Source organism: Cavia porcellus, unplaced genomic scaffold (assembly GCF_034190915.1).
Source record: "Cavia porcellus strain 051 isolate PalLab524CR breed Dunkin Hartley unplaced genomic scaffold, mCavPor4.1 scaffold_26, whole genome shotgun sequence".
Classification (NCBI taxonomy): Eukaryota; Metazoa; Chordata; class Mammalia; order Rodentia; family Caviidae; genus Cavia; species Cavia porcellus.
In genome coordinates this window covers 30,717,890-30,740,115 of record NW_026947509.1, presented here as the reverse complement: position 1 = coordinate 30,740,115, position 22,226 = coordinate 30,717,890, and the positions used below count along the sequence as shown (strand labels likewise).

General features: G+C 49.1%; 1 protein-coding gene and 1 long non-coding RNA gene across 5 annotated transcripts in view; one reads left to right on the top strand and one right to left on the bottom strand.

The window, feature by feature from the left end:
- The window catches only part of Iqca1 (IQ motif containing with AAA domain 1), a 126,518-nt gene that overhangs the window by 74,094 nt on the left and 30,198 nt on the right, over positions 1–22,226 (bottom strand). For all 3 annotated transcript variants that reach the window (XM_063237055.1, XM_063237057.1, XM_063237056.1), the window contains one exon: positions 18,681–18,886. In XM_063237055.1, coding sequence (XP_063093125.1) covers positions 18,681–18,886 — 206 coding nt within the window. The remainder of the gene's footprint in view (positions 1–18,680; positions 18,887–22,226) is intronic.
- On the top strand, positions 5,686–20,840 carry LOC134473263 (uncharacterized). 2 transcript variants are annotated; one of them, XR_010043447.1, is made up of 3 exons: positions 5,686–5,921; positions 19,525–19,847; positions 20,633–20,840. It is a non-coding gene; the product is annotated as an uncharacterized LOC134473263 (long non-coding RNA). The 2 variants fall into 2 exon arrangements; XR_010043446.1 differs by lacking the exon at positions 5,686–5,921 and adding an exon at positions 18,908–19,125.

The window sequence follows — 22,226 nt, the reverse complement described above, 5'->3', positions numbered from 1 at the left end:
ATGTGACTTACAGATATTGGGATTTTGATATTTATTAGATATTAAATCTTAAAATCTTCTCTCTCTCTCTGTCTCTCTCTCCGTTTGAAGCAGGGTCTTCTTATGTCCCAGCCGGGCCTTGAATTTGCCAGGTAATCCAGGTCACCCTGAAATGTGCCATCCTTCTGACTCAGTCTCCCAGAAAGCATATGTCACTATACCTGGCTAGAAATTCTGAAACTACTTAATTTATTTAAATTAACCCACTCTTTGGTGGCATATGTAACATTTCTATAAGTAAGACATTTTCCATAGGAAAAAAACCCATATAGGATGTCACAATTTTTCATTTGTTCCGTGGTCTGTCAGTGCCAGGCAGGTCACTCATTTCTGCTTCTGGGTTCCAGTCTGTCTCCATCTGTAGTTTTGATCAAAGTGTGGGGAAAAGCCAGCCTCCCATAGATGCACGAGCAGAAGAGGAAGGAGACGCAAACAGCCTTTTAGATCATCGTGACGAGTGGCATGGACCGGACTCTGGCTTGGCCCATGATGTGGAGTCTGAGACCATCGCAGGGACCTCACCCTTCCTGGGGCTGGTGTCCTTCTCCCCAGGAGAAGTCACGGTGGGTGACACCGCTGATCCTCCCAGGGTCGGAAGAGAGGCCCTGGTCCCATCTCAATCCCTGGTGCTGCCTGATGGCGTTCTGTCTTGTGCATCAAGGCTGAGCCAGGCTTTGGGTGAAAACCCTGACACACCGCGCTCCCCGCAACGTCCTCTCCTCCTCACGCCTCTCACGCGCCTCCCCAATGCTCTTCACCACAGCCCCGTGCATCCATTCTTTTTCTTTTTCGTATTTTCAAGCTTGAGTGGTTTGCAGACTCAAAACAAACTTAGTGACATGCATTTCCTTGTTAAACCCAACATTTGCAGATTCCATTTAGAACTAACTTGGCAGGTGACTCCTTCTTAATTACGGATCTTGTTAATTGTGAACCTAGTGGTGAATGCTATTTCATTTTGGCAATGTGCTAAGAAATGTGTTTTTAAGGAGATAAATGAACATGTTTGGCTATTCTTCACTGTTGGTTTGTTTAAGAGGAACTGAATTCCTTTTAAAGAAACACAAAATGGTTGTAGAAAGCACATTGAACCATTTGTATCTGGAAAATGACAGCGCTTCCTGGCAGCTGTTAATGACACACATGCATGGTTGTGGGAACACGAGTGTGCACTGCCCCTTTCCTGCACTCACCTCTATCCTGATCTGTGGTTCCCAGGGACCTCTGTCCCTCTGGTGCCCTTCCCTGCTCCCTGTGACTGAGATGGCCTAAGCGGATGCACATTTGGCAGTCTGGCCTGTGTTCCCACTGTCCCTCTGTGGCTGGAGCACAGCTGTTGTGTCCCTCACTGCACAGTGGGGGCCTGGCACAGAGGGATTGGGCTAGGGACTCCAGCCCTGCAGCACAAGACACGTCAGAGCCCAGGGGAGATGCTGTTAAATGAGGACCCGGATGAGGGCATCTAAAACATTATTCCAGCTTCCGGCACAAAGCGCTGAAGCCCCACAGCCTTGGCTGTGGTTGACACCCACCTGCGACTTTCCCTGGAGGAGCCCAGCACCCCAAATGACAGGGTGTCAGGAAAACAGCGCTTTTGATTAAAAGCGGAAACCAAAGTGCCTGTCATGTTGGTGGACCCTGCTCCCTCTGAGCCACCCTGCCCCCAGTGGCTGCTCACTCCCGGCCTTGGTCTTCTCCACCGTCCAGGTTCACCAGGTCTGTGCGGTCCAGAACAAGCAGGCCAAAGGCCTGGACAAGCTCTGCTGTGCTCAGGGTTGGGCGCCCTGCATGGCTTAGGGTTATCCAAATAGCAGTAATGGCAAAGTTGCCATTGGACCAGTTCTGGACCCCGGTGACCCAAGGTTATCACTCAGAGCTCGGCTGCCTCTGCTTGATCATGTCTCGAGGAATGGATTGCCACCTTCCTGAGACTGCACATCCCTAAGGCCTGGCTTAGTCTTCACAAGCCTCACTCTTTGGGAGTCCATTCTGCCTTAGCTTCTACCTCCTTACATGGTCTCCAAGTTGTCAGCAGTCACCACCCCATGGGGACAGCCCTCCCAGAACTGTTCCCTTGGCCCCAAGCTCACAGGTCAAAGTCCTAATCCTAGCACTGTGGGAGGAGCTGAGGACTTGTTTGGAAAGTGGATCACTGTGGAGGTGCTCAGCTGAGAGAGGGCACACAGCATAGTGTGGGCTTGACCGGGCACCCTGGCATCCACGTAAGGAGCAGGAATTGGGATGCAGGATGAGCAGGCACAGAAGGGAGATAGCCGCCAGCAGCCAACAAGAGAGGCCTGAAGAAGGACCCAGCCTGCTGCCACCTGGGTCCCCAGCCTCCAGGAAGAATCTGGTTCCTGCTGTTTTTGGTCATCCTGGGCTCCAGGGCTCAGTTACCCTGAAGTTACATTTTGTAAGTGCATGGTATTCAGCACCAGCACACAGTTCAGTGAGAAGCCGGTGTCCCCAGTCCTGGGGGTATGAACCTGTGGGCTGTGCATCCTTGGGAGGAAGGCCGTCCTCGAAGGTGTTCCCGGCTCAGCACCCTGGCTGCACCCACTTCTCTGTCCCTGCCTTCTCTGTCCTCTTCAAGCAGCTGCTGCTCTGCCTTTGTCCTGGAGTGCACACCATGGGACCTGCGGGTGGCATCTGAGGTCTCCAGTACCTCACTGGTGACACGGCAGCCGCTGGTCTCCCTCGAAGGCCACCTCTGCCCACACTACCCTTCCAGCTCAGTCTCAATCCCTCCCACCCCAATAACACGGGAATTCAGGGCCAGGTCTCGGGCCTCTTCCTCTTCCCCTCGCCCACACTCACATCTGGGCGGTCTCTTCCATGCCACCAATGCACTTCCGCTCTTCTGAGCTCTCTTTTCCCCTCACTGTGGCGCTGAGCTGTAGGCTCAAACTCAACTGCCCACCTGACACCTGGAAGCAACGTAACAGCTCTGCAGCTGGTGTGGTGGAGCACATCTGTAATCCCAGCACTTTGGGAGGCTGAGGCAGGAGCACAAGTTAAAGTCCAGCCTGGGCAATTCAGTGACTTAGTGAGACCTTGTCTTGAGGTAAAAATTTAAAAGGGAGGAGACACAGCTCTGTGCAAAGGCCCTGTGTTCAATTCCTAGCAGCACAGGGGGAAACACAATGTCTCAGACTCAGGTGTTCCAGACTGAACTGTTCTTTCCTCACCCAGCTCCTGCTCCTTCTGTTCTTGCACTTTTCCCACGTCAGGAAATGGAACTCTTGGTCCCAGCCACTCCAGACACCAGAACCTGGAGTCACGTTGGCCCTCTCTCTCACATCTATGTTCAGTCCATCTGCAAACTCTGTTGGGCCCATCTCTCTAGGTCACATCATGTGTGACCACTTGGCATTGCCTGCACAGGCTTGGGACGTGACCACGTGTACCCGGGTGAGCCTGTCTCTCCGATGCTCCCTGGGGACTGCGCTCCTGGTCCTTCTCACATGTGCCAGTCACCTCGTGCTGCTATTTCGCCCATGGGAGCAGGCCCATCCATATCCCGGGCTTCTCAGGACAAGACCAGCTTCCTCATGTTAATGACAGCACACCCTTGTCTTCTTGATTGTGTCCTGTGGTTTCATCACTTCCCTGGCCCTGTTGCCACCCATCACCCTGCATGTCCAGATCCAGCGGCTCTGACCTCCCCCTGCTCCCCATTCCCCCTCCAGTCCCTCTGCAGAGTCTGACGGTGACTAACAAACCACAGGGTAGCTGGCTCCTGAACTTTCTTTAAGGTTTGCTTGGTTGCCATAAGTATCTGAGAGGTCTTCGCTAACCTACACAACACATTTTTTTTTTTTTTGAGACAAGGTCTCACTATGTAGCATAGGCTGGCCTTGAACTCTCTTATGTAGCCCAGGCTGTCCTCGAATTCACAGTGATCCTCCTGCCTCATCTTCCCAAGTGCTGGGATTACAGGTATGAACCTCCATGCCCAGTGACCACAACATTTTTTAACCAAATAGGACGGCTTTTCTTATCTTACCACCGAAGAGCTTGCTGAGCTATGTACCTCTGGGGTGGACAAGGAGGGATGTTAGGCTGTTTGGGGGACATTGCCTCAGTTTCTCTTCTCAGTCTGGAAAGCACTTTAATAGACACAGAGATCTTTTCTCCTTAAATTTTCACACAAAATACCCTGCACAATTATTAGGTGTTAAATACGCTGCCTGTGTGCATGATAATTTATTTAAATGACACAGTTCCCTCAATTATAATTCTAAAGCCGCCTGATTATCTTCAAACTTGCCTCATGTTGCTGATTTACGGCGTGCGCTAGAATGTCACCCCAGATTTCCCACCCTCTGCACCTCCCGCCCCACTTCCATTTGCTGCAGTGAGCAAGGGCAAAGTAGGTTCTCTAGCTGGGCATTCGGACCACCAAGTGAAGAAGTCATGCAGAAAATAGAACTCGTCACATGGCTGCGTGAAAAATCAGCCACACTCCCTCCCGGCACAGGGTTCTGAGTCTGCCTGAGTCTACAGAACGGAGCAGGAGAGAAGCCAGAGATGCAGAGTTTGAGAAACGCATGCCACCCTCGTAAGACTGTCAGCTGATCAGCTATTTATAAACCGTGCTTCATCACTTTGTCACCTACAAGCTAAAGCTGGCACATGTCACTGTGATAACATTTTTTCATAGTAAGAATTGGGCTGCTTGGAACAATACTTAATCTGCATGAAACCAAGTACTAATTCCTAAAAGACAGGCTTTAAATTATTCATTAACACTTCTTAAAAAGTGTGGAGGAAATGTGTTTTGTCAATCAAGCCTTAGAGATGAATGCTTTTCCAAAGCAAACGTAACATCAAGTCCAGATCACGCTTAGAATATTAAAAAGAAAAAAAAAAAAAGAATAAGAAAGAAAGAAAACAATGAAAGAGGGAAGGAAGGAAAGGAGGAGGCCAGGAGCCACCAGGAGTCCCCGTCCCTGGCTGTGAGCTGGTTCCGGTACCTGGGTGGACTGGCTCCTCCTGGGGGCTGACAGTTCCTGTGCGGCTTCCTCAGTCCCAGGATTGGACTCAGAAAGAATGCATCCCCCCAGACTGCAGCATTTGGGGTCATGGTATCTGATCCTTGTCGCCTGAGCTGGGCCCATACCCCACCACCCACTTCCTGCGAGGCTTGGGGGTGCCACAGAATCCCAGCCATCGCGGGTCCTGGCTTGATCCCAGCCTGCCCCTGCTTTTTTGTCCCCTCACTCCTGCATCTGAGCCTGTCTCCCACTTCTGCCTCAAGTAACAGCCCCGCCAGGCATCGTGGGGACCAGGGCCAGCACCCCCACCCCCACCTCAGCCCCAAAGCAGGTTTCCCTTTGTGTGAGTAGCATTTTTCCCACCATTCAGGTAGCTCAGGCTATACTGTTGCTTTTATGTACCTGAGAACATTTCCACCCCAGGTCCACAGTCTGGGGGCAGAATCCAGGATGGCTGGGGACAGAGAGGGGCCTCTGGGCCCCAAGGGAGACAGCAGTGCAGACCCGGCCTGTCCCGTCCTGTCTAGACCTGCTGCACAGCGCCACACAATTAATTTCAGCCTCTCTGGTTCGTACCCCACAGGCATCCCTGCTAGCAGCAATCTGTTCTTGAAAACCAGATGCTCCTTGCGGGAAACATGCTCCAGGAGCCGTGCTCTCATTACTGTCAGTGGGAAGCATTAAGCTGGGTTATACTTAGCTACGTCCCCTCCAAGCAACTTCCTGTGGATGATGGGAGTGCCAGGGAGGACGCGTTCCTGAAATAATGACACAAGCTTTAAGGGAGACCAGGCCGCTGGACCATGCAGTTGTCACCCTGCTCTGGCTGGAGAAAGAGGGGACAAGGGTGCTCACACGCGTGTGTCTGTCTGGAGGCGCTTGGAGGTGAGCGAGAACTGACCATGGGTGAAGGCGGAGGCTCAGGCCCGCAGGGAGCCTCCTCGCTTCTTGTTCCCTATTTCATTCAGTATTGTTTCCCTTGGGACAGCAGAAGAGCTCACATTAGTAATTAAGTAAGGTAAAACAATACGTCTCATAATTGGTTGTCTTCCTTTTATGTCTTAAGAGACTTTGAGACTGATTATGGAATAGACCCTGTAATTTTTACACTGGATTCAGTCCAATTTTCTTTTAAAATATTTTTTGTTTCTTTAGTTACAAAACTGTGACCTCTCTTTTGGGGAATTCAATTCCCTATTCTGCTACTTGTTGGCTTTAATAATTACAGCACTCTAGTTACTGCAACTGTATTTTAAAAATTCTCATTACTTCCTTTTTGATTTCATTTGCCACACTTGGCTTAGCTCAGTCTATTGTGATCAGCTATCTATTTTGTTTCATTGATCTACAGTCATGCTTTCACATTAGTGTAATGCATTTACATTTTTTTCTGTATGTGCTTAAAAATACAGTGCCATTTGTCCTCCCTTACTGTTCTTATTTTCTTAAGTTAATTCTAATGAGTTTAATAATTATATTTTCTAGTTCAATAAATAATCCTATTGGGATTTTAATTGAAATTGTATCATCTCTATAAATTATCTACGGCACATTCATTATCTTGCCATTTATCTCAGCATTCATTCAAGTGATTTTTTTTTGTTTTTTCCTTTTAACATTCATGGACTTAATTTTTCATATAGGTCTTATATTTCCCTTTCATAGTTAGTCTACTACTGATTTAAAAATACTCTCCTGCTTTTTAAAAACTCTTTACTCCTGATATTTTCTTTTCATATCATTATTTTAACACTAATTTATATTTTGGTACTTATTATGAAGGGCAAAGATCACCCATGTCATTCTTTCCTTTCTTGGGAGGTGTTTCTTCATCAAGGGCATTGTACTCTCATTTTAAAGAATTCTTGATGTTTCATTCATTCATGAGTTCATTTATTCATTCATAACATATTCACTGAGTGTGTACCTCAGTAGGTGCCAGACACTATTTGCTGTAAGGGTAGAGAGTTTAACAGAAGATATAAAAATCTCTCTTTAAGTTAGCTTATATTTCACTATGGTAAAATTATATTTTATTACTGTGTATTATCTTCTTCTTTTTAAACTTTAAAACAGGAAGCGGATGTTCCATTTTGCAAAACACCTTTCCTGTACAAACTCTAGTGATTGCTGGGCTTTTACAGGGGCATCTAATATTCACTCCTGGCCCAACTCGCTGCTAAGGAGGGTGAACATCTGTGATTTAATCTGGAGCTGCTTGGAAGGGTAAAAAGCACTTTCTAAAAAAAACAGCTAAGTCAGAAAAAAAAAGCTCACAGAAGCAAGCAGTGAATGACTAAAACGTTTCCTGACATGATTTTCATGTCCCCAGGTGGGTGAGGACCGAGGACACAAGCTCAGGACTGGCTCCCCACTCCCTACGGGCTCCGCAGTGCGGACACTAGGGGGCTGTCCTGAGGTGGGAAGCAAAGCCCCTCTCCACTGCAGGAGGTTCCCTGGAGCTGGGGGTGGCGGCCTAGTCCCCCTGAGCCTCCAGGGGCTTCTGCTGCCCTGAGTGAGCCCAGCCTCGCCCTGTCCTGACTCACTCTGGGATGTGACAGCACAGCCCAAGGCGACCCCAAGGCCCCGCCTCTTGGGGTCACAGCGCTGTGTATTTATCTTCTTCCCTTTGAGTATGGATGCAGCCTGTGACCATGGAGCACAGCCAGGGTGACAGCAGGACCCTCTCCCAGGAGTACACCTAGGGCTGTACGTCTGCCTACCTTCCAGGACCTGCCCTTTGTTGGCTTCCCTGACACAAGCTGCCATGGAAGGGTAGCCCACAGGCTAAGTACCCAGGGTGACCTCAGGGAACACCCAGACACAGCATGTCACGGAAAGCGGCCAGGTGCACGGTCATGCTGTGACTTCACCAGGGTGGACGACACTGCTTTTGTGCTGACTGCTGATTGCAGGGAGCAGGGAGAGGGGCCAGGGGTCACTTTTCAGGCTGTCAGCACCAGGGCTGGTCCAACTGGGCTGGGGGCAAGCTGCGGTGCCGTGATGGTTGAGCTGATGCCTGCTGGGCCGCAAGGCTAGCAGTCAGGATGACGCCAAGGGTTTCACCGGAGAGCTGGATTGGGGAATGCTGCAGCGAGCCGGTGGGGGTGAGATCAAGGCTCAGCGTTGGATGTGCAGAGCCATCTGCCATCCAGTTGAGTGGGGACAGTGAATGGCAGCCGGATTTACACATCTGGAATGGGATTCACACTGGAGAGTCCATGAAACGCAGATCGAGTTAGAGGCCTGTGACCGAGGGAGTCTAGCTGCGGAGTGAGGGCAGAGTGATCAGAGGTCTGGTTTGGGGGCCTCTGAGCTGAAAAGGAGAAGAAAAGAGGAGCCCCAGGTGCAGCACTGGGTCTGAAGAGCTTCCCCTTTCTCTGCACCTGTCCCCACTGCTGCTTACTGAGGTGCCAAGGGCCTCAAGGACTGGGCTGCGGGACAAGGTTGATGCCATGAAGGTCCGAGAGGGGACTCCGAGAGGAGGTCAGTACCCCGCCTTTTCCCTGGGGGCTGGCTCGATGCGTGGGCATAGGTCACCTGCTCTCCGTGGAGGTGCCCATGACAAAGGCCTGTGGCCAGATTAGAGGAGCAGTTGGGAGAATAGATGTGTAATGAAAACTTGTTTTCCTGGAACCGAAGATACCCAGGCAGCTGCCGTGGGCTTGCTCGTGGGAATCTGTGTGGTTTTCTTTGTACACATCAGTGCAGTGGAGCTAGGTTTCTTCATTAGGTTATTAAACAATAAGCCCATGCCTGTTAATTTTACTTTTCCTTCTAGTGTGAGAAAATCTGTGATTTATATGTGACAAATGCTGGGTTAGGGTGGCAAGTGTTAATTCTTAGAATTCAGCAACTTCCGTTATTTTCCTAGTAAAAACACATTCAATGCATCGAGCTGCTCTGCCCTTTTCTCCAAGGGAGCTGATGAGGAGAGACACCCGTGCCGTCTGTTTCAGTGACCAGTTGGGAGGTAGGGAGCCATTGGTAAAGTTATGGCCTATTCAAAATTTATGCGTATTGTCAAAAATTCTTGCACGACTGTGAAAATGGCCAGCTCTTGAGTTGGCCGTGATTTAGAACAGAACGAAGTCGGTGATAAATTCCCCCCCTGAGGCCTGACACTGAGCTTCCACGGCTCCCACCATTTCATACTCACAGGACAGAGATTTATCTATGTTTCACCAAGTATGAAAAATATATGGGTGGAGGGGTTTCCGGCCGGTCCCCCCAAGTCATCCCGCCACCTCCATTAATGTCAGCGGGCCCATAAATTCTTCTGCCTTCTGAAGGAAGCAGCTTGTGCCACTGCACGGAAGCCTCCTGAGGTGTCACTTTGCTGCCTATAAATTCTCTTACACTCAATAAAGGTGATCGACTGCACATGGACCTAATTATTCGGCCTCCTTGGGAAACCAAGGGGGCACCCTGGTTCTGGAGGAGAGGAGAACGCAGCACGCAAGCGATGCAGTCTCCTAATGCCCGTCACAAAATCTGATTTATCCTCTGATGGTTCTGCTTATTAGTGGGAGATGATGAACAGTTCTCATTGGACCCCAAAGCCTCCTTCCTGGCACAAAGGTACCACCGTGGATTGTGCTTACTCTCCAATGCCGCAGGAACCTTCCTATCCAACCTTTCTTTCTAAAATTTTTATTAAAAGAAACAATGTTATAGATTATGCGATGAACTATCTTGGTGTTGATTATGCTTCTTTTGAGAAAACATACACAGCTTTATTTTCAGCTTTTGCAAGTGCTTATTTGTAGAGGAAAATTAATCCCCAGGCAAGCACAAGCCACTTAGAGAGGGAAGGAGAGGTTTTCCTCTTGGGAGACATCCTCAGCGGCTTGTTTCTGTCCACTGACTGTGGCTCACAACCAGTCAGACTTCCTCTGCACCCCTGCTTCATTTAAAGGAGCACATCACCCCCTTTTCCACCCCATGAGTCCAGAAAGCCCAGGAAAATGGGGGGGGGGAGGGACCTCTGCTAAGTGTTCCTTTAGGTTTTAAACTCTTGGTAAGAGCTGCTCTTGAGAACAGGGACTCTTGCAAGCAGCAGCAAGAGGGAGTCACAGAGCAGGCAGCTCTAGGGTCTTAAGGTAAATCCTGAAGCTCTTCTGCCCTCGTCCCACAAGTGGCGAATGACTGTCATATTTATGAGGCACCAAGGTGTGGTGGTTCTGTCCTGAACAACACTGGTGACACAGAAATATCTCAAGCGAACCTCAAGGCCTAGGAGCCAAAGAACAGGGCATCTTTGGCCCTGGCCCTGCTCCCTGTGGTCAAGGAGGGGGCTTCAAGGTCATACTACTTCCTGTGACAGCGACCTTAGCAGTAATGTGGCAGAGCAAGGGGCCACTCATTCCTGGCACAGTACTGCCTTTCATTTCTTAGGTGATTCTCAGCCACATTGTAGGGTGATTCCCTAGGCTGGAAGGCATGCAGAGGGCTGCAGTGACTCCAGCCTGCGGCCACATAAAGTCCTGGGACACTGATGTCACCTGGAAGCGTGTCCAGCACTTGTCTGTAGGACAGATTCGGAAGCCTGGAGAGGGTGAGGAAATCCAAGGCTCCAGCCCGGCACGACCTGTGGGCTCAGGGAAAAGGAATCTGCCTGGAACCCCGGTTCTGTCTTTCATCTGTGCCTGGCGCCTGGGTGGACTGAGAGAGCCGAGGGCTGCTGGGTGTTCTTAATTTGATTTACTGTGACGACTGACATCAAAACACACGATTTCACGCGGCCATGCACCTGTCCCCAGGCCGGCGTGAGTAATGCCTGGGCCTTTGGCTCTCATCCCCGCTCTGGATGTCCCCCGCTCGAGCCCATATATTTTCCACCAAACAGCGGAGGGATGAGGTCTCTGCACACGTCTGTGAACCCTGCACTTGCGAAGACTGCTTTCGAGAATTCATGGAAAATACAGTCACAGTAGGAATTTCACAACCATAAGCCTGAGCTCCGAGCTCACCTCTTTGTGCCGGGTCTTAGCTCCAGGAGCCGTGCTGGGTACTCCTGAGTTTCCCAAGGCCTCTGAATCTGCGGTGCCTTCATTAACAGCCACGAGCAGCTCTCCAAGCCCAAGGTTCTCTTTGGCTCATCCTTCCTCTCCCTTTCCCTTTTTTTCTCTCTCTGTCTTTTTCCTTTAATATACAGAGCCATTGCAGCACACCATGCGAAGAAACTAAGAAGTTGGGGAGAGAGCAGGAATTGCGAGAGAGGAAAGGCTTGGGCTGCCAGGTGGTACCCAAGAGGCCTGTTGCACCCACAGTGAGCTCCTATGTGGTGGCACTGAACCTTAGCACTTCTGCCCCATGGAACCAAAGACTCAGAAGGGGGAGATCACCTAGGTGATCCTCTTAGGAGCTGTGAACCCTGAGAAAGCCAGTCAGCATTCCCCAGAGTGGGGTACCTGCTGAGCACCCGTGGGTGCCTGGTGCAGCAGTTGACTGGAAGGGAAGGACTGGCTGCAAAGGGCAAGGCTGGGTGGGGGCTGCTCTGCTGAGGCTCTGAGGTTTGGCAGGGCGTGAGTGCCGGGGCCACAGTGGAGAGAGAAGGAAGACAAGACCTCCCCTCTTTTGGGCAGCACTGGGGACTGAATCTAACTGCTTTCATTTTTTATTTTGGGGGGATGGGCCTTGTTATGTGGCTGTTGCCCAGGCTGGTTAGAACACGGGCTCCTGCTGCCTTAGTTTCCCAGAGCGCTGGGAATACAGATGGCAGCTTCACCCCTGCATTGAGACATCTGCTCCTTCAGGTTGATTTCACTGTGAGATTCTGTCTTGTGCCAAAGACACCACCATCCTCCGCCGATTTCTGCTCCCTGTCTGCTGCTCCAGGGAACAGGAGCAGGTTGGGAGCTCCCCTGGCATCAGGCTTGGGGCTCCACCCTGGGGCCAGTGCCCCTAAGTCTTGCAGCCTAAAACAGCAGCATGTGGCCCGCAGAGCTGCACCCTGAGAAGAGCAGGCTGAGCTGTGTTTAAATAGCGAATGTAAAAATAATTTAAAATGGAAAAAAATGTATGTTAATAAATTCAGTTTTAAAAATATTTAACAATGAAGAAAACTAACAAAGCATGTCAAAACCTCTGCTAGAGACAAGTGCTGCTCCAGCTAGGGCCCTAGTTTGGGGACCTGGCCACGCTCTGTGCCCGTGGCTCTGGGGGCTGGGCTGGTCAGTGTCCAGGTCCAGGTGTGCCCTGCTCCTCACAGGCCTCCTCTCCTTGTCTGCTTGCAGTCCCCTCCACTGGGATGCCAGGCCTGAGGCCTTGAGACCATGGGGTACAGAGATGCAGGCCCAGAATGAGAGCAGGGACCAGGGACGCAGCTCACTGGACTCTGCAGATGAGTGAGGGAATTGTGGATTTAGTGCTCAGTGTTATTCTAATGGCTTCATATGCACTAGACTTTGCATTTATTAAGCCAGATTACCAAACATGCATTTATTTATTTATTTATTTTATGGTGCCAGGGATTGAACCCATGGCCTCTAGAATGCTAAGCAAGCACTCTACCACTGTGCTCCATCTACACCTCCTTGGATTTATTAATCTATGTAGCCATCTCTATTAATAACTGTGAATCAATGAATCAAGTCCCAGGCTGCATACCTCTTTTCCCAACCTTGTGAACGTGAAGCAGGAGTTGGACACAAGTTTAAATCCAGCCTGGGCATTTTAGAGACATAACAAGGGACTCTGTCTCAAAACAAACAACAACAAAAATATTTTAAAAAAATAAAGAAGATACTGAATCCTAATTCCCAGAGCCTGTACATGGTACCTATATGAAAAGAGGATCTTTGCAGGTGGGAGTGCGTTAAGAATTAGGAGACTACCCTGAGTTATCTGGTAACCTAAATGCTGTCGGATTCATGTCCTCTAAGAGAGGAGCAAGGGACATGCACGTACAGAGCAGGAGCAGGCATTGTGACCACTGAGGCAGAAGGGAGCCACGCAGGGGCACAGCCAAGGGATGCCGGCAGCCACCCAGGGCTGGAAGAGCAGGCAGGGGGTCCCTCTAGAGCTTCTGAGGGAGCACAGCCTGCTGACACCTTGATTGCAGACTTCTGACTTCCAGGAGAGCAGAAAATAAATTTACTTTAAACTCCCCAGCTTGTGGCAATTTATTTCCTGGCAAAGTAACACGAAGGCCAGCTCAGAGGCTGTAATTCTCGGTGTAGGATGTGTTCCACCCATGCTAGGCTCCATTCATTATTCTTAGTGAACACATAGCTCATGTACCAACATGGCTCTGATTGCCGGGTGATGAGGGTGGAACAGGAAGAGCCCCACATGTGATCACGACTCTGGGAGCAGGAGAAGGACAAGGGCAACGTTGAGGAGGTCAGTGTTTGCTGGATGGAGACCTGGAGCACCCACTGGCTGACGTCACGCACTGACAAAACTGCTCCCCCTGTGGTAGGGACAACACATGCCACTGCCACACCATCCAGACAGTTCTAGGCCTCAGGGTGCTCATGTGGGGTGAGGGGAACCACAGAGAGGAACCACTCCCTGGGCTCATGGGTAGAAGGGAGCTGGGCAGCTGGGACAGTCAACGCAGAGACCGAGTCTCCCCACAGGTACCACAGGGCCACACACAGCCAAGAAAACCTGGGAGATGGACCTGGAAAATGACCAGAACCAACTGGAGAGCTCACTGGGAACAGCACACATGATGTGACAGTGTATAACTCCTTGTGCTAGAAAATACTCCCTGGAGAAAATGTCACTCACATCAGGAAGGGAGCTGTAGAATTCACAAACCCAACAAGAACCTCGCAGGTGCAGGCACCGTGTCTGCCTGCGAGCACCACGGGCAGGGACTGTGCTATTCTGCCTGCCTCTTAGGGATGACAGAGAGGTGACATCCAGGGTGACACCAAGCAGGGTTCCCAGGGGTGGAGGGGGAGCAGGGGTGGAGGAGGAGCAGGAGTGGAGGAGCAGCAGAAGCAGGGCAGTGGCTCCTGGGGCTACACGGTTTCCCTCGCTGCCTCGCTCTCCCTTTCTCTCTTATCTGTTAGGCCAGTTAATAAAATGATAGCCTGGGATGTGCTTATCGCAGTAAGATGTCAAGAAGCTCTAGGATCTGTAGTATATATATATGTATATGCTATGTGTTATATATATTATATATTATGTAGCATATGTCTGCTATATACAGGAGAGCACTTACAGAAAAAGTCACAAAATGCCACTAAATAAACAAATGGCACAGTAGCTCACAGACGTTCTATTTCAAACAAAAAATGCAAAGTGACTCTTCACCTCATTAATAAAATTACTGCAAATTAAAAGATACATGAGATAGCATTTTTCTTTTATCAACCTGACAAAATATTAAAAAGATTACAATCAATTAATTACCTAGTGCATCCATGCAGTTGAATGCTAAATAATCACTAAAAGCATCTTTTGGAAAAAATTTTCAGACCACAGGAAAGTTACATTACAGTTTTAAAAGTTAGAGGATCGTAAAACTGCAGATGAGAGTGTGTAAAGGTCTAGAAGGAAATTCATAGAAACCTTTCTCAGTAGCTATTTGTATATGATGAAAGTGCAGGCAATTTAAATTTTGTCCCTTACACTTTGCCTTGTAAATTTTCCACACAGGGTATACATTGCCATTAAGATGGGAAAAATACTGTGTTATGGATTAAAAACTGGTGGTCAACTTAGCGCCAGCTGAATTAATCACCATGGTGCAGAGCACAGATGTTCCACCTGAGGAAAGGATGAATGAGGCTTTGTGGGTTTCTCTAAGTGTTGCTGTTTGAGCCTTTGGTTCTCTTGGAGGAGCTCATCGTGACTAGCTTCCCCAATGTGAGTTCTACCACTGTCATCGGAGGAGCTCGGGACCTTGTTGGTGAGAGTGGCTGCTGTTCACTTTGGGGGAGCTCTGCTCCTTACATCAAGCATCGCTTCTGGGCTCCTGAGGGGAAGATGTGTGCCGTCTAATCTCCGGGACAAACTCATCACACTGGCTTCCTGGCACGTACTTGACTGTGTCTATCATTGGAGGAGCTTGGAACCTCCGTGTCGTTGAGGATGGCTGTGGTGCTTTTCAGGACAGGCCTGGTCTTGATTTTGAGCATGACTTCTCGGCTTCAGTGTAGAACCCTCAACCCACCAGCACAGCTCCTTCACCCCGCTGATGCAGTCTTTCTAGCTTCCAGCGCAGATCAGTAAAACGGACTGGCGTAAGTCTTCGTGGGCTCTAGACCTCCAGTTGGACTCATGGGAGGCATTGTCATGGGCTCTGGGTCTTCATCTGGACTCATGCAGGACACTCACTGCTGTGGGATCCAGGCCCTTGGCTGAATATATGGGTGTTTAGCATTGTGGGCAGATTTCCTGTACTTCCTGTGTTTAACTCTAGGTGATCAGCATAAAATAATACTATAAATTCTGTGTCCTGATTCCAATTGTTTTCCTCACAACTCCTGACTACAACATACTGCACCTAAAATAATTTGAAATCTGGCTTAGCCCTTTCCTGGGAATGCTACGTCCTTCAGAACAAGCTGAGTATTCCATGTTGGGACATGCATATTACTTGTGATTTCTCATCATTTGCTGTGCTGTCTTTGTGTGTCTGATCAGAATTTATTCTGAGGACTGATCATGTTTCATGTTCCAAAAGACAATATTTGCTTTTTACTTGGTTTTGATAGTAAAAAGCAAGGAGAAAACTTTTTCTTTTTTTTAAATCAAAGGCAATCAGATGAATATAATCCAATTATGAAAATAAATTCACCTTTGACCTCATAAATGATTTAAAAAAAGAATATTTTTATACGTTTGTGAAATCAGCACGTACCATGTAGCCATGAGGATGTCTCTGCCCAGTCTCCAGATAAGGGGTTGGGAAGCCCAGGGTGCTGTGTCCTTTGGGGACCAGCCAGCTGCGTCTTTACAGGAAACCCACGAACCCCGGGACAATGGGGCCACCCAGGGGTGAAAGCGGAATGACGCTGGCCTCCTGTGGCCCCTAAGCACCTCGCGTGGGGCTCAGCCCACTCCCACTCAGCCCCCGCCTGCCACGTCCAGTCCCAGAGTGTGACAAAGGGGTCACATTCAACTACTCCCCTGAGACAGAGGTATTGGAAAAACTTAAATCAGACCCAAAGTAATTACCTTTTTTGCTTGTTCCTTGAATAGGTTTTTAATTGAGGTTTTCCTTATCAAAATAAAACTTATTGAAACAAAAGACTCCATCGTACTGAAGAATGTAAAGGACACTGTGACCCCACATCTCCTGTCCTGGGGGTGGCAGGGCCCCTGGTCCTGGTGCATTCCTTAGGAAGGTCTGGCGTTGTGCACATGTGTGGTTAATAAGTTAAACGTGCCTGGGCCTCCCAAGGCCCTGCCCTCATGAGTGGTTCTCTTTTCTGTGGTTTTAGTTTTACTTAACTAGTTGCCCACTGCAGCCTGAAAACATTAAGTGTGGAATTCTAGAGGTGAGCGATTTATCAGTTTTACTGTGTGCTGCTGGGGAGAGGGGACAGAATTCTGTGCTGTGTTCCATCTCCCTGGGATGTGGGTCATCCTTGTGCCCATTTACCCACACCGTACCCACTACCTGCCCGTTCCTTGTGTAGTAGCTATCTGTGTTATCAGGCTGACTTTCTCACATAGAAGTACTTGTGCTCAGTACCCTTTACTTTATCTACAGTGTTCCCAAAGCTCAAGAATAGTGATGCTGGTAATCTTATCAAAGTGCAGTGTTATGCTATCTTCTTATTGTTAATCTCTTTCTGCTTCTGCCTTATATATTATATTTCGTTCTATAAGTCTGTAGACTCAAGGCTACAATGCTATCTGTGGTTTTAGGCAAATACTGGGGGGCTTCAAACATAAACCGCTGGATAAGGAGGACTGATGTACATGTACATTTTAACTTCTTGGGGGGTTATAATTGAAGCTGGTGTTTCTAGCTTTGTTTTGTCACTTAATATATTGGATTTTAAAATGTCCATGTAAGAATAAAGAATCGTTTCATTTATAAAAACCACATTTTCGAATATCTCCTCTCTGACACATGAGCAAAGAGGGAGAGGTTTCCTGATAGCAGAGATTCATGACCACAGTGCATATGATCCCCATTAGCTATGGAAATAAGGTTTGTGCTTCATAAGTTAACAGGATATGATGGGAAGGCTCAATTCTCCCAAACTGACGTCTTTCCACTTAGATTTCTGTGATTGTAGTTGCACAAAACCATCCCAGGAATATTTTCTCCAGACACAATTACGGAATTGGTGAAGGATGGGGAATCATGCCCCTGCTTGCACCGTTCACTGGATTGGCGAGGAATCCACTGCTCGGCGCCAGGCAGGGAGCTGGCCGGGCTGTGGCATCACAGGCAGGCAGAGGTGACAGTGTCAAAGGATAGACAGCGGCCAGCACCAATCCCGGGCCACACTGCCTGTGAGCAACCCCCGCAGATAGGATGATTCTTGCCCTTGGTTTCACAGTGTTTTTGCTGTTTGGGCTTGTACCCATTCTGCAAAACTGCTTGGAGGGAGAGAGTGCAGGGTCTCCCGGGAGCCCAGGAAGGAGTCTAAAGAACCAGGGAAGATTGTGGAGGATTGTGGTTCCTCTGAACTCAACACAGTGGTGAGAGGGTGGCGGGAAAGTGTGAGACCTAGGAGTGAGTGGGCCCCAAGGGGCCCTGGCCACTCCCCTCCAAACTTCTCAGGCAAAGAGCTGGTGAAGGCTGAGACCCCAGCAGAAAGCCCAGCATCAAACGGAACCCGGGAGCCTGGGATCTCCAGTTTCAAGAGCCAAACAGCATGGGCTGTTTGCAAAGCTCTGGGCCATGGTCATGAGTTACAGCAGTGGGAATGGATGGGACCACACGCTGCCCCAAAGGTTTGCAGCTGGAAGCAACAAACACAACTCACGTCACAGCCTCTCTGGGGAGGGGAGCATCTTTCACGACCACCAGCAGTGACCAGCAGGGAGAACCAGTGGTGTGGACAGGGCTTAGAGCCGGAAGGAGACGAGGGGTCATCACTGCTGGTGGATTCTCTCCTCGGAGGCCAGTGAGCAGGCGTGGGCCATCCCTGAGGGCTCGGCTCAGAGCCCGCCCACCTCAGATACAGCTGTTCAATTTTTAAATTTTTTTTTGTCTTTTTCCTTTTTATCGGCACCAGGGATTGAACTCATGACTGCTGCTTGCAAGGCAGGAGCTTTATGCCACTGAGCTAAATCCCCAGCCCCCAGCTGTTCAATTTTTAAGAACAAGTTTGAATTTCCTATGGCCAACCTTAAACTCCCCGCGCCTGTGAGTCGGCCAGCATGGGTTAGCTTGGGGCCTGAAGTGACACACACGGCCCACTCAAGAGTTGGCCCAGTGTCTTTCTCCTGCTCATCAGGACAAGCTGTCCTCTGCCCTTCACTCCTGAAGTAAGATAGGCACAGAAGCTGCTCTACCCGGTGAGGCACCTAAGGCGTGGACAATGAGGAACCCCTCTCAAGGCAGCTCCCAAAAGTCTGGTGTTTCCCTTTCTAAAAGGAAGCGAAGAAACCTCATGGTTCTACATGGGGGCACTGCAGTGCTTAAACACCCAGGACAAGCTTGGCCAGTGAAGAGGGGATGCCGAGGGCCCCTCCACCCACCACGCAGCTTGCGGTCACCTGCACTCTATGAACCAGTGCCGGATCTGGTCCTGGAGGTTCTCCTTGATGTCTGGGCCTTCGATCAGCTGCAGGTCGTTCTTGATGGTCACCAGGGCTTCCCTGTAGCGCTCCTCGTGCTTCACCTGCATCTCGTTCCGAAGTCGGTCCACCTTCTGGGCCTGCGTAATTGTGGGGCTCACTTCTTCAAAGCGGGGAGGAGGGTTCTGAAAACAGCAATGGGAAGTATAAAATAGGAGAAGTCATGGAGCTGTGAAAGTTACCTGAGTGTGACCATATCTTCTCCTGTAGTGAGCAGAATACAAGATCAGATCTGGCAGGAGCGTTTGAAGCACAGATTCACCACCACGGCAAGGGAAGATTTCCCAGGCTTGGGGGTGCTTAGCCTGAGCAACTCATATTCAGGGCTATAGTTTGGACATTGAATGCCTCAAGAGGCCTCCAGGTAAAGGGCTGATCCCCAATGTGGTGCCCTTCAGAGGTGGCTGAACCTTCAGGCGGTGGGGCCTAGCAGGAGCGCTTTAGATCATTGTGGATGTGGCCTAGGAGGGGCTTTTGGGATCTGAGCTCCCTTTTCAGCGTTTTTTGCTTCCTGGCCACGAGGTGAGTGTTTGTGCTGCACCACAGGCTGCTGCCATCACACTGCCTCGCCAAGGGTAACGGTGGACAGTCAGTCATGGACGGGAGCTCCAAAACTTAGCTTTTTCATGAAGAGTAAACCTTTTATTTTTAAAGTCAGTTATCTTAGGTGTTTCATTATAGTGCCAGAAAGCTAAGTAACATTCTACAAGCCTTGAAAAGTTCTTTCGCACCACTGATAGTAAAACTTTTCTAAATCTTCCAGGTCAGTGGGAGGACAGAGACTACACAGGAAGGAAATATTTGGAGCAAAACCTGGTGAAGGGAGTTGGGGTGCTCTGATTCTGAGAAAACACCAAAATCAAATCTGAAAACATCTGTCTGCTGCTACACAGCTGCAAGAGGAAAACTACAGCTGGGTGCAGATATCTGCTCTGAAATTGCATCTGATCACTGATAGATGATTTCCCTCGAAACAATCACAAAGTAGCCACCAAATTTTGACCCACAGCTCAGTGTGGTACAAGAAAAAACAAAACCACTCTTCAACATAAATCCTATCTCCAAATCTCCGGAGAAATGAAATTGGTGGGTAATAATACAAATCAATGTAATTAATCATAGTGTGGAGGGGACGGATGGAGGGAGGAAAGGGAGCTGGAAAGGAAGGTGAGTCTTGGTTGACAGCACCTGGGATCATGCCACAAAGGCTCAGGATGGCTCTCCCTGCCAGACGGCGACCCCGAGCACCTGCCACGGTGGCTACCATGATGGTTGTTATCATACCAGGCTGTGCCTGCAGTCTAGCGGGTGACACCCAGGAAGGCCAGGAACTGTGGTGCAAAGAGGTTTTGGGGATATGAGAACAAAATCAAAGTGCATTTCAGAAGCCTCGGAACAAGAAAGTGACAACATTCAGGACTTAACAAAAGACATGAGCGGCACTACGAATTTAAATCAACTTCTCTGAAAGAAAATGAGGAAGGATTCAGTTCACGTTGTATACCCACAGACCTGTGCACCCCAACTCCACAGCGCTCCTCGTGGTCTCCATAGGAGGAGGAGGAGGAGGAAGAGAGACCATGCGGATGCAGGAGAATGCACACCCTAGGCCAAAGCCAAGCCAAACGAGAAAAGAAAATCGTGTAGAATACTTTACAAACTTCACGTTAGACAAATTTAGGAAATGAGATGATCTTCTCAGTTCAGTTTAACGAGAGGAGGGAAAAGCCTGATATACTTGAAGAGTGAGTACAGAATGAGGGTTATAAAATCACTTTAAAGGGTAAGGTTAGGACAAAATGGTCTAAATAACTTCACTATCCAGGTGCTCAAGACATGATCTTTTTTATTTGTTTGTTTTGTTTTTTCAGGGTCCTGCTCTATAGTCCAGGTGGGCCTTGAACCCACTGTGTAGCCCAGGCTGACCTCAGACTCAAGGTAATCCTCCTGCCTCAGCTTCCCGAGGGATGAGATTGCAGGCATGTGTCACCAAGCCCAACTTTTTCTTATACTGTATGTTTTATGTCAAAAACCAAGCAAAGAAATTTCTTTTACTTAATCACTTACAATAAAATCCAATCTTTGTATCTTCCAGTAATGGTTTTAAATTTTAAAGGTATGAAACAGAAATTGATAATTCAGACATTGATCAACTTTCCCAATGCCCATTTTAAACTCATCAGCTTTTATGAAGATGCTAAGATAGATCTGTGCCCCTAAATGGCCTAAACTTTTCAGCTTCTGCATTCAGATTCTCCACGCATTCCACAAAGGCCCTGTCCTCCCCAGTGACATCAGTGCTGGTGTCATTTGTGAATTTCCTTCACAGATGCAGACAGCTGGATTGGAGCTGGCTCTTTCTCCTTTCATCCCTCATGTTTAAGAAGAGCAGGTGATGGACTGACCTGTGCCCTGTCTATAGCTCTGTAAGAGGTGTTCGGCAAACTTTCTAACACTTCGCTGAGCTGTACGTGAGGTAGAAGACATTCAGCTCTCTGTGGGGTTTCCTGCCCACTCCGTGGGGGCAATGTCCTGTCCCACATATCCCTATCCTGTATCTTCCAGCTGGCATTCACATCCTGTGGTGGACTGATAACTAGTAGTCGACTTGTACCACCACCTGGGCTCAGTCATCGTGGTCCTGAGTGTGGACGGCCCACCTGAGGACTGTTATCAATATAAGAGGAGAACGGAAGAGGAAGTAGTAGTGTTGTTTATAGTGTTGTTGGTTCTCCATGGTGCTGTTGGTTCTCCTGTTGCCATTAGTTCTCCTGGGAGAGACTGTCGAACTTCTTTCCTGATAAGAACTTGGCTGTTATCATCAGAGGAGCTCAGGTCCTCACTGTCACTGAGGATGGCTATGGTACTTTTTGGGGGAGCTCTGGTCCTTATCTTGAGCATCACTTCCTGGCTCCAGTGAAGATCCCTCAGCTGCTGGCACAGCTCCTTCTGGTACAGACTTTCTAGCTTCCATACCTGACCTTTGGGCCTTCCTATCCTTGATACAGACTTGCATGAGACCTTGTCATGGGCTCGAGGCCTCCAGCTGGACTCATAGGGGGCACTGCCATGGGATCCAGGCCCTCAGCTGGATTCTGGGGGTCTTGGTGTGTGGATAGATGTTGGGGTTCTACAAGCAAAGGGAAAATAAAGGGTCACACACACTAAGGGTTAGCACAATGGCTGCTGCCCTGCCAGCCTAAGCAAGCAGCTTTTACTGAGATAAAGAACAAAGAAACTCAAATTGCGCATGCTCAAATTATGTAACTTGTTTGCTTCTTTACCTTACAGGACCTCAGGTTTTTACCTTGGGGTAGGGGCGGTGTTTCAAGGCCTGCACTTTTCCCCATAACATTGTCAACTTGATGTGTTCGGGACAAAAGGGAGTCTTGTGGCCTCTCTACGGATAGATCTCCTGCACTTCCTATATTTTACTCTTGAGCGGACCATTATACACCCGTTAGC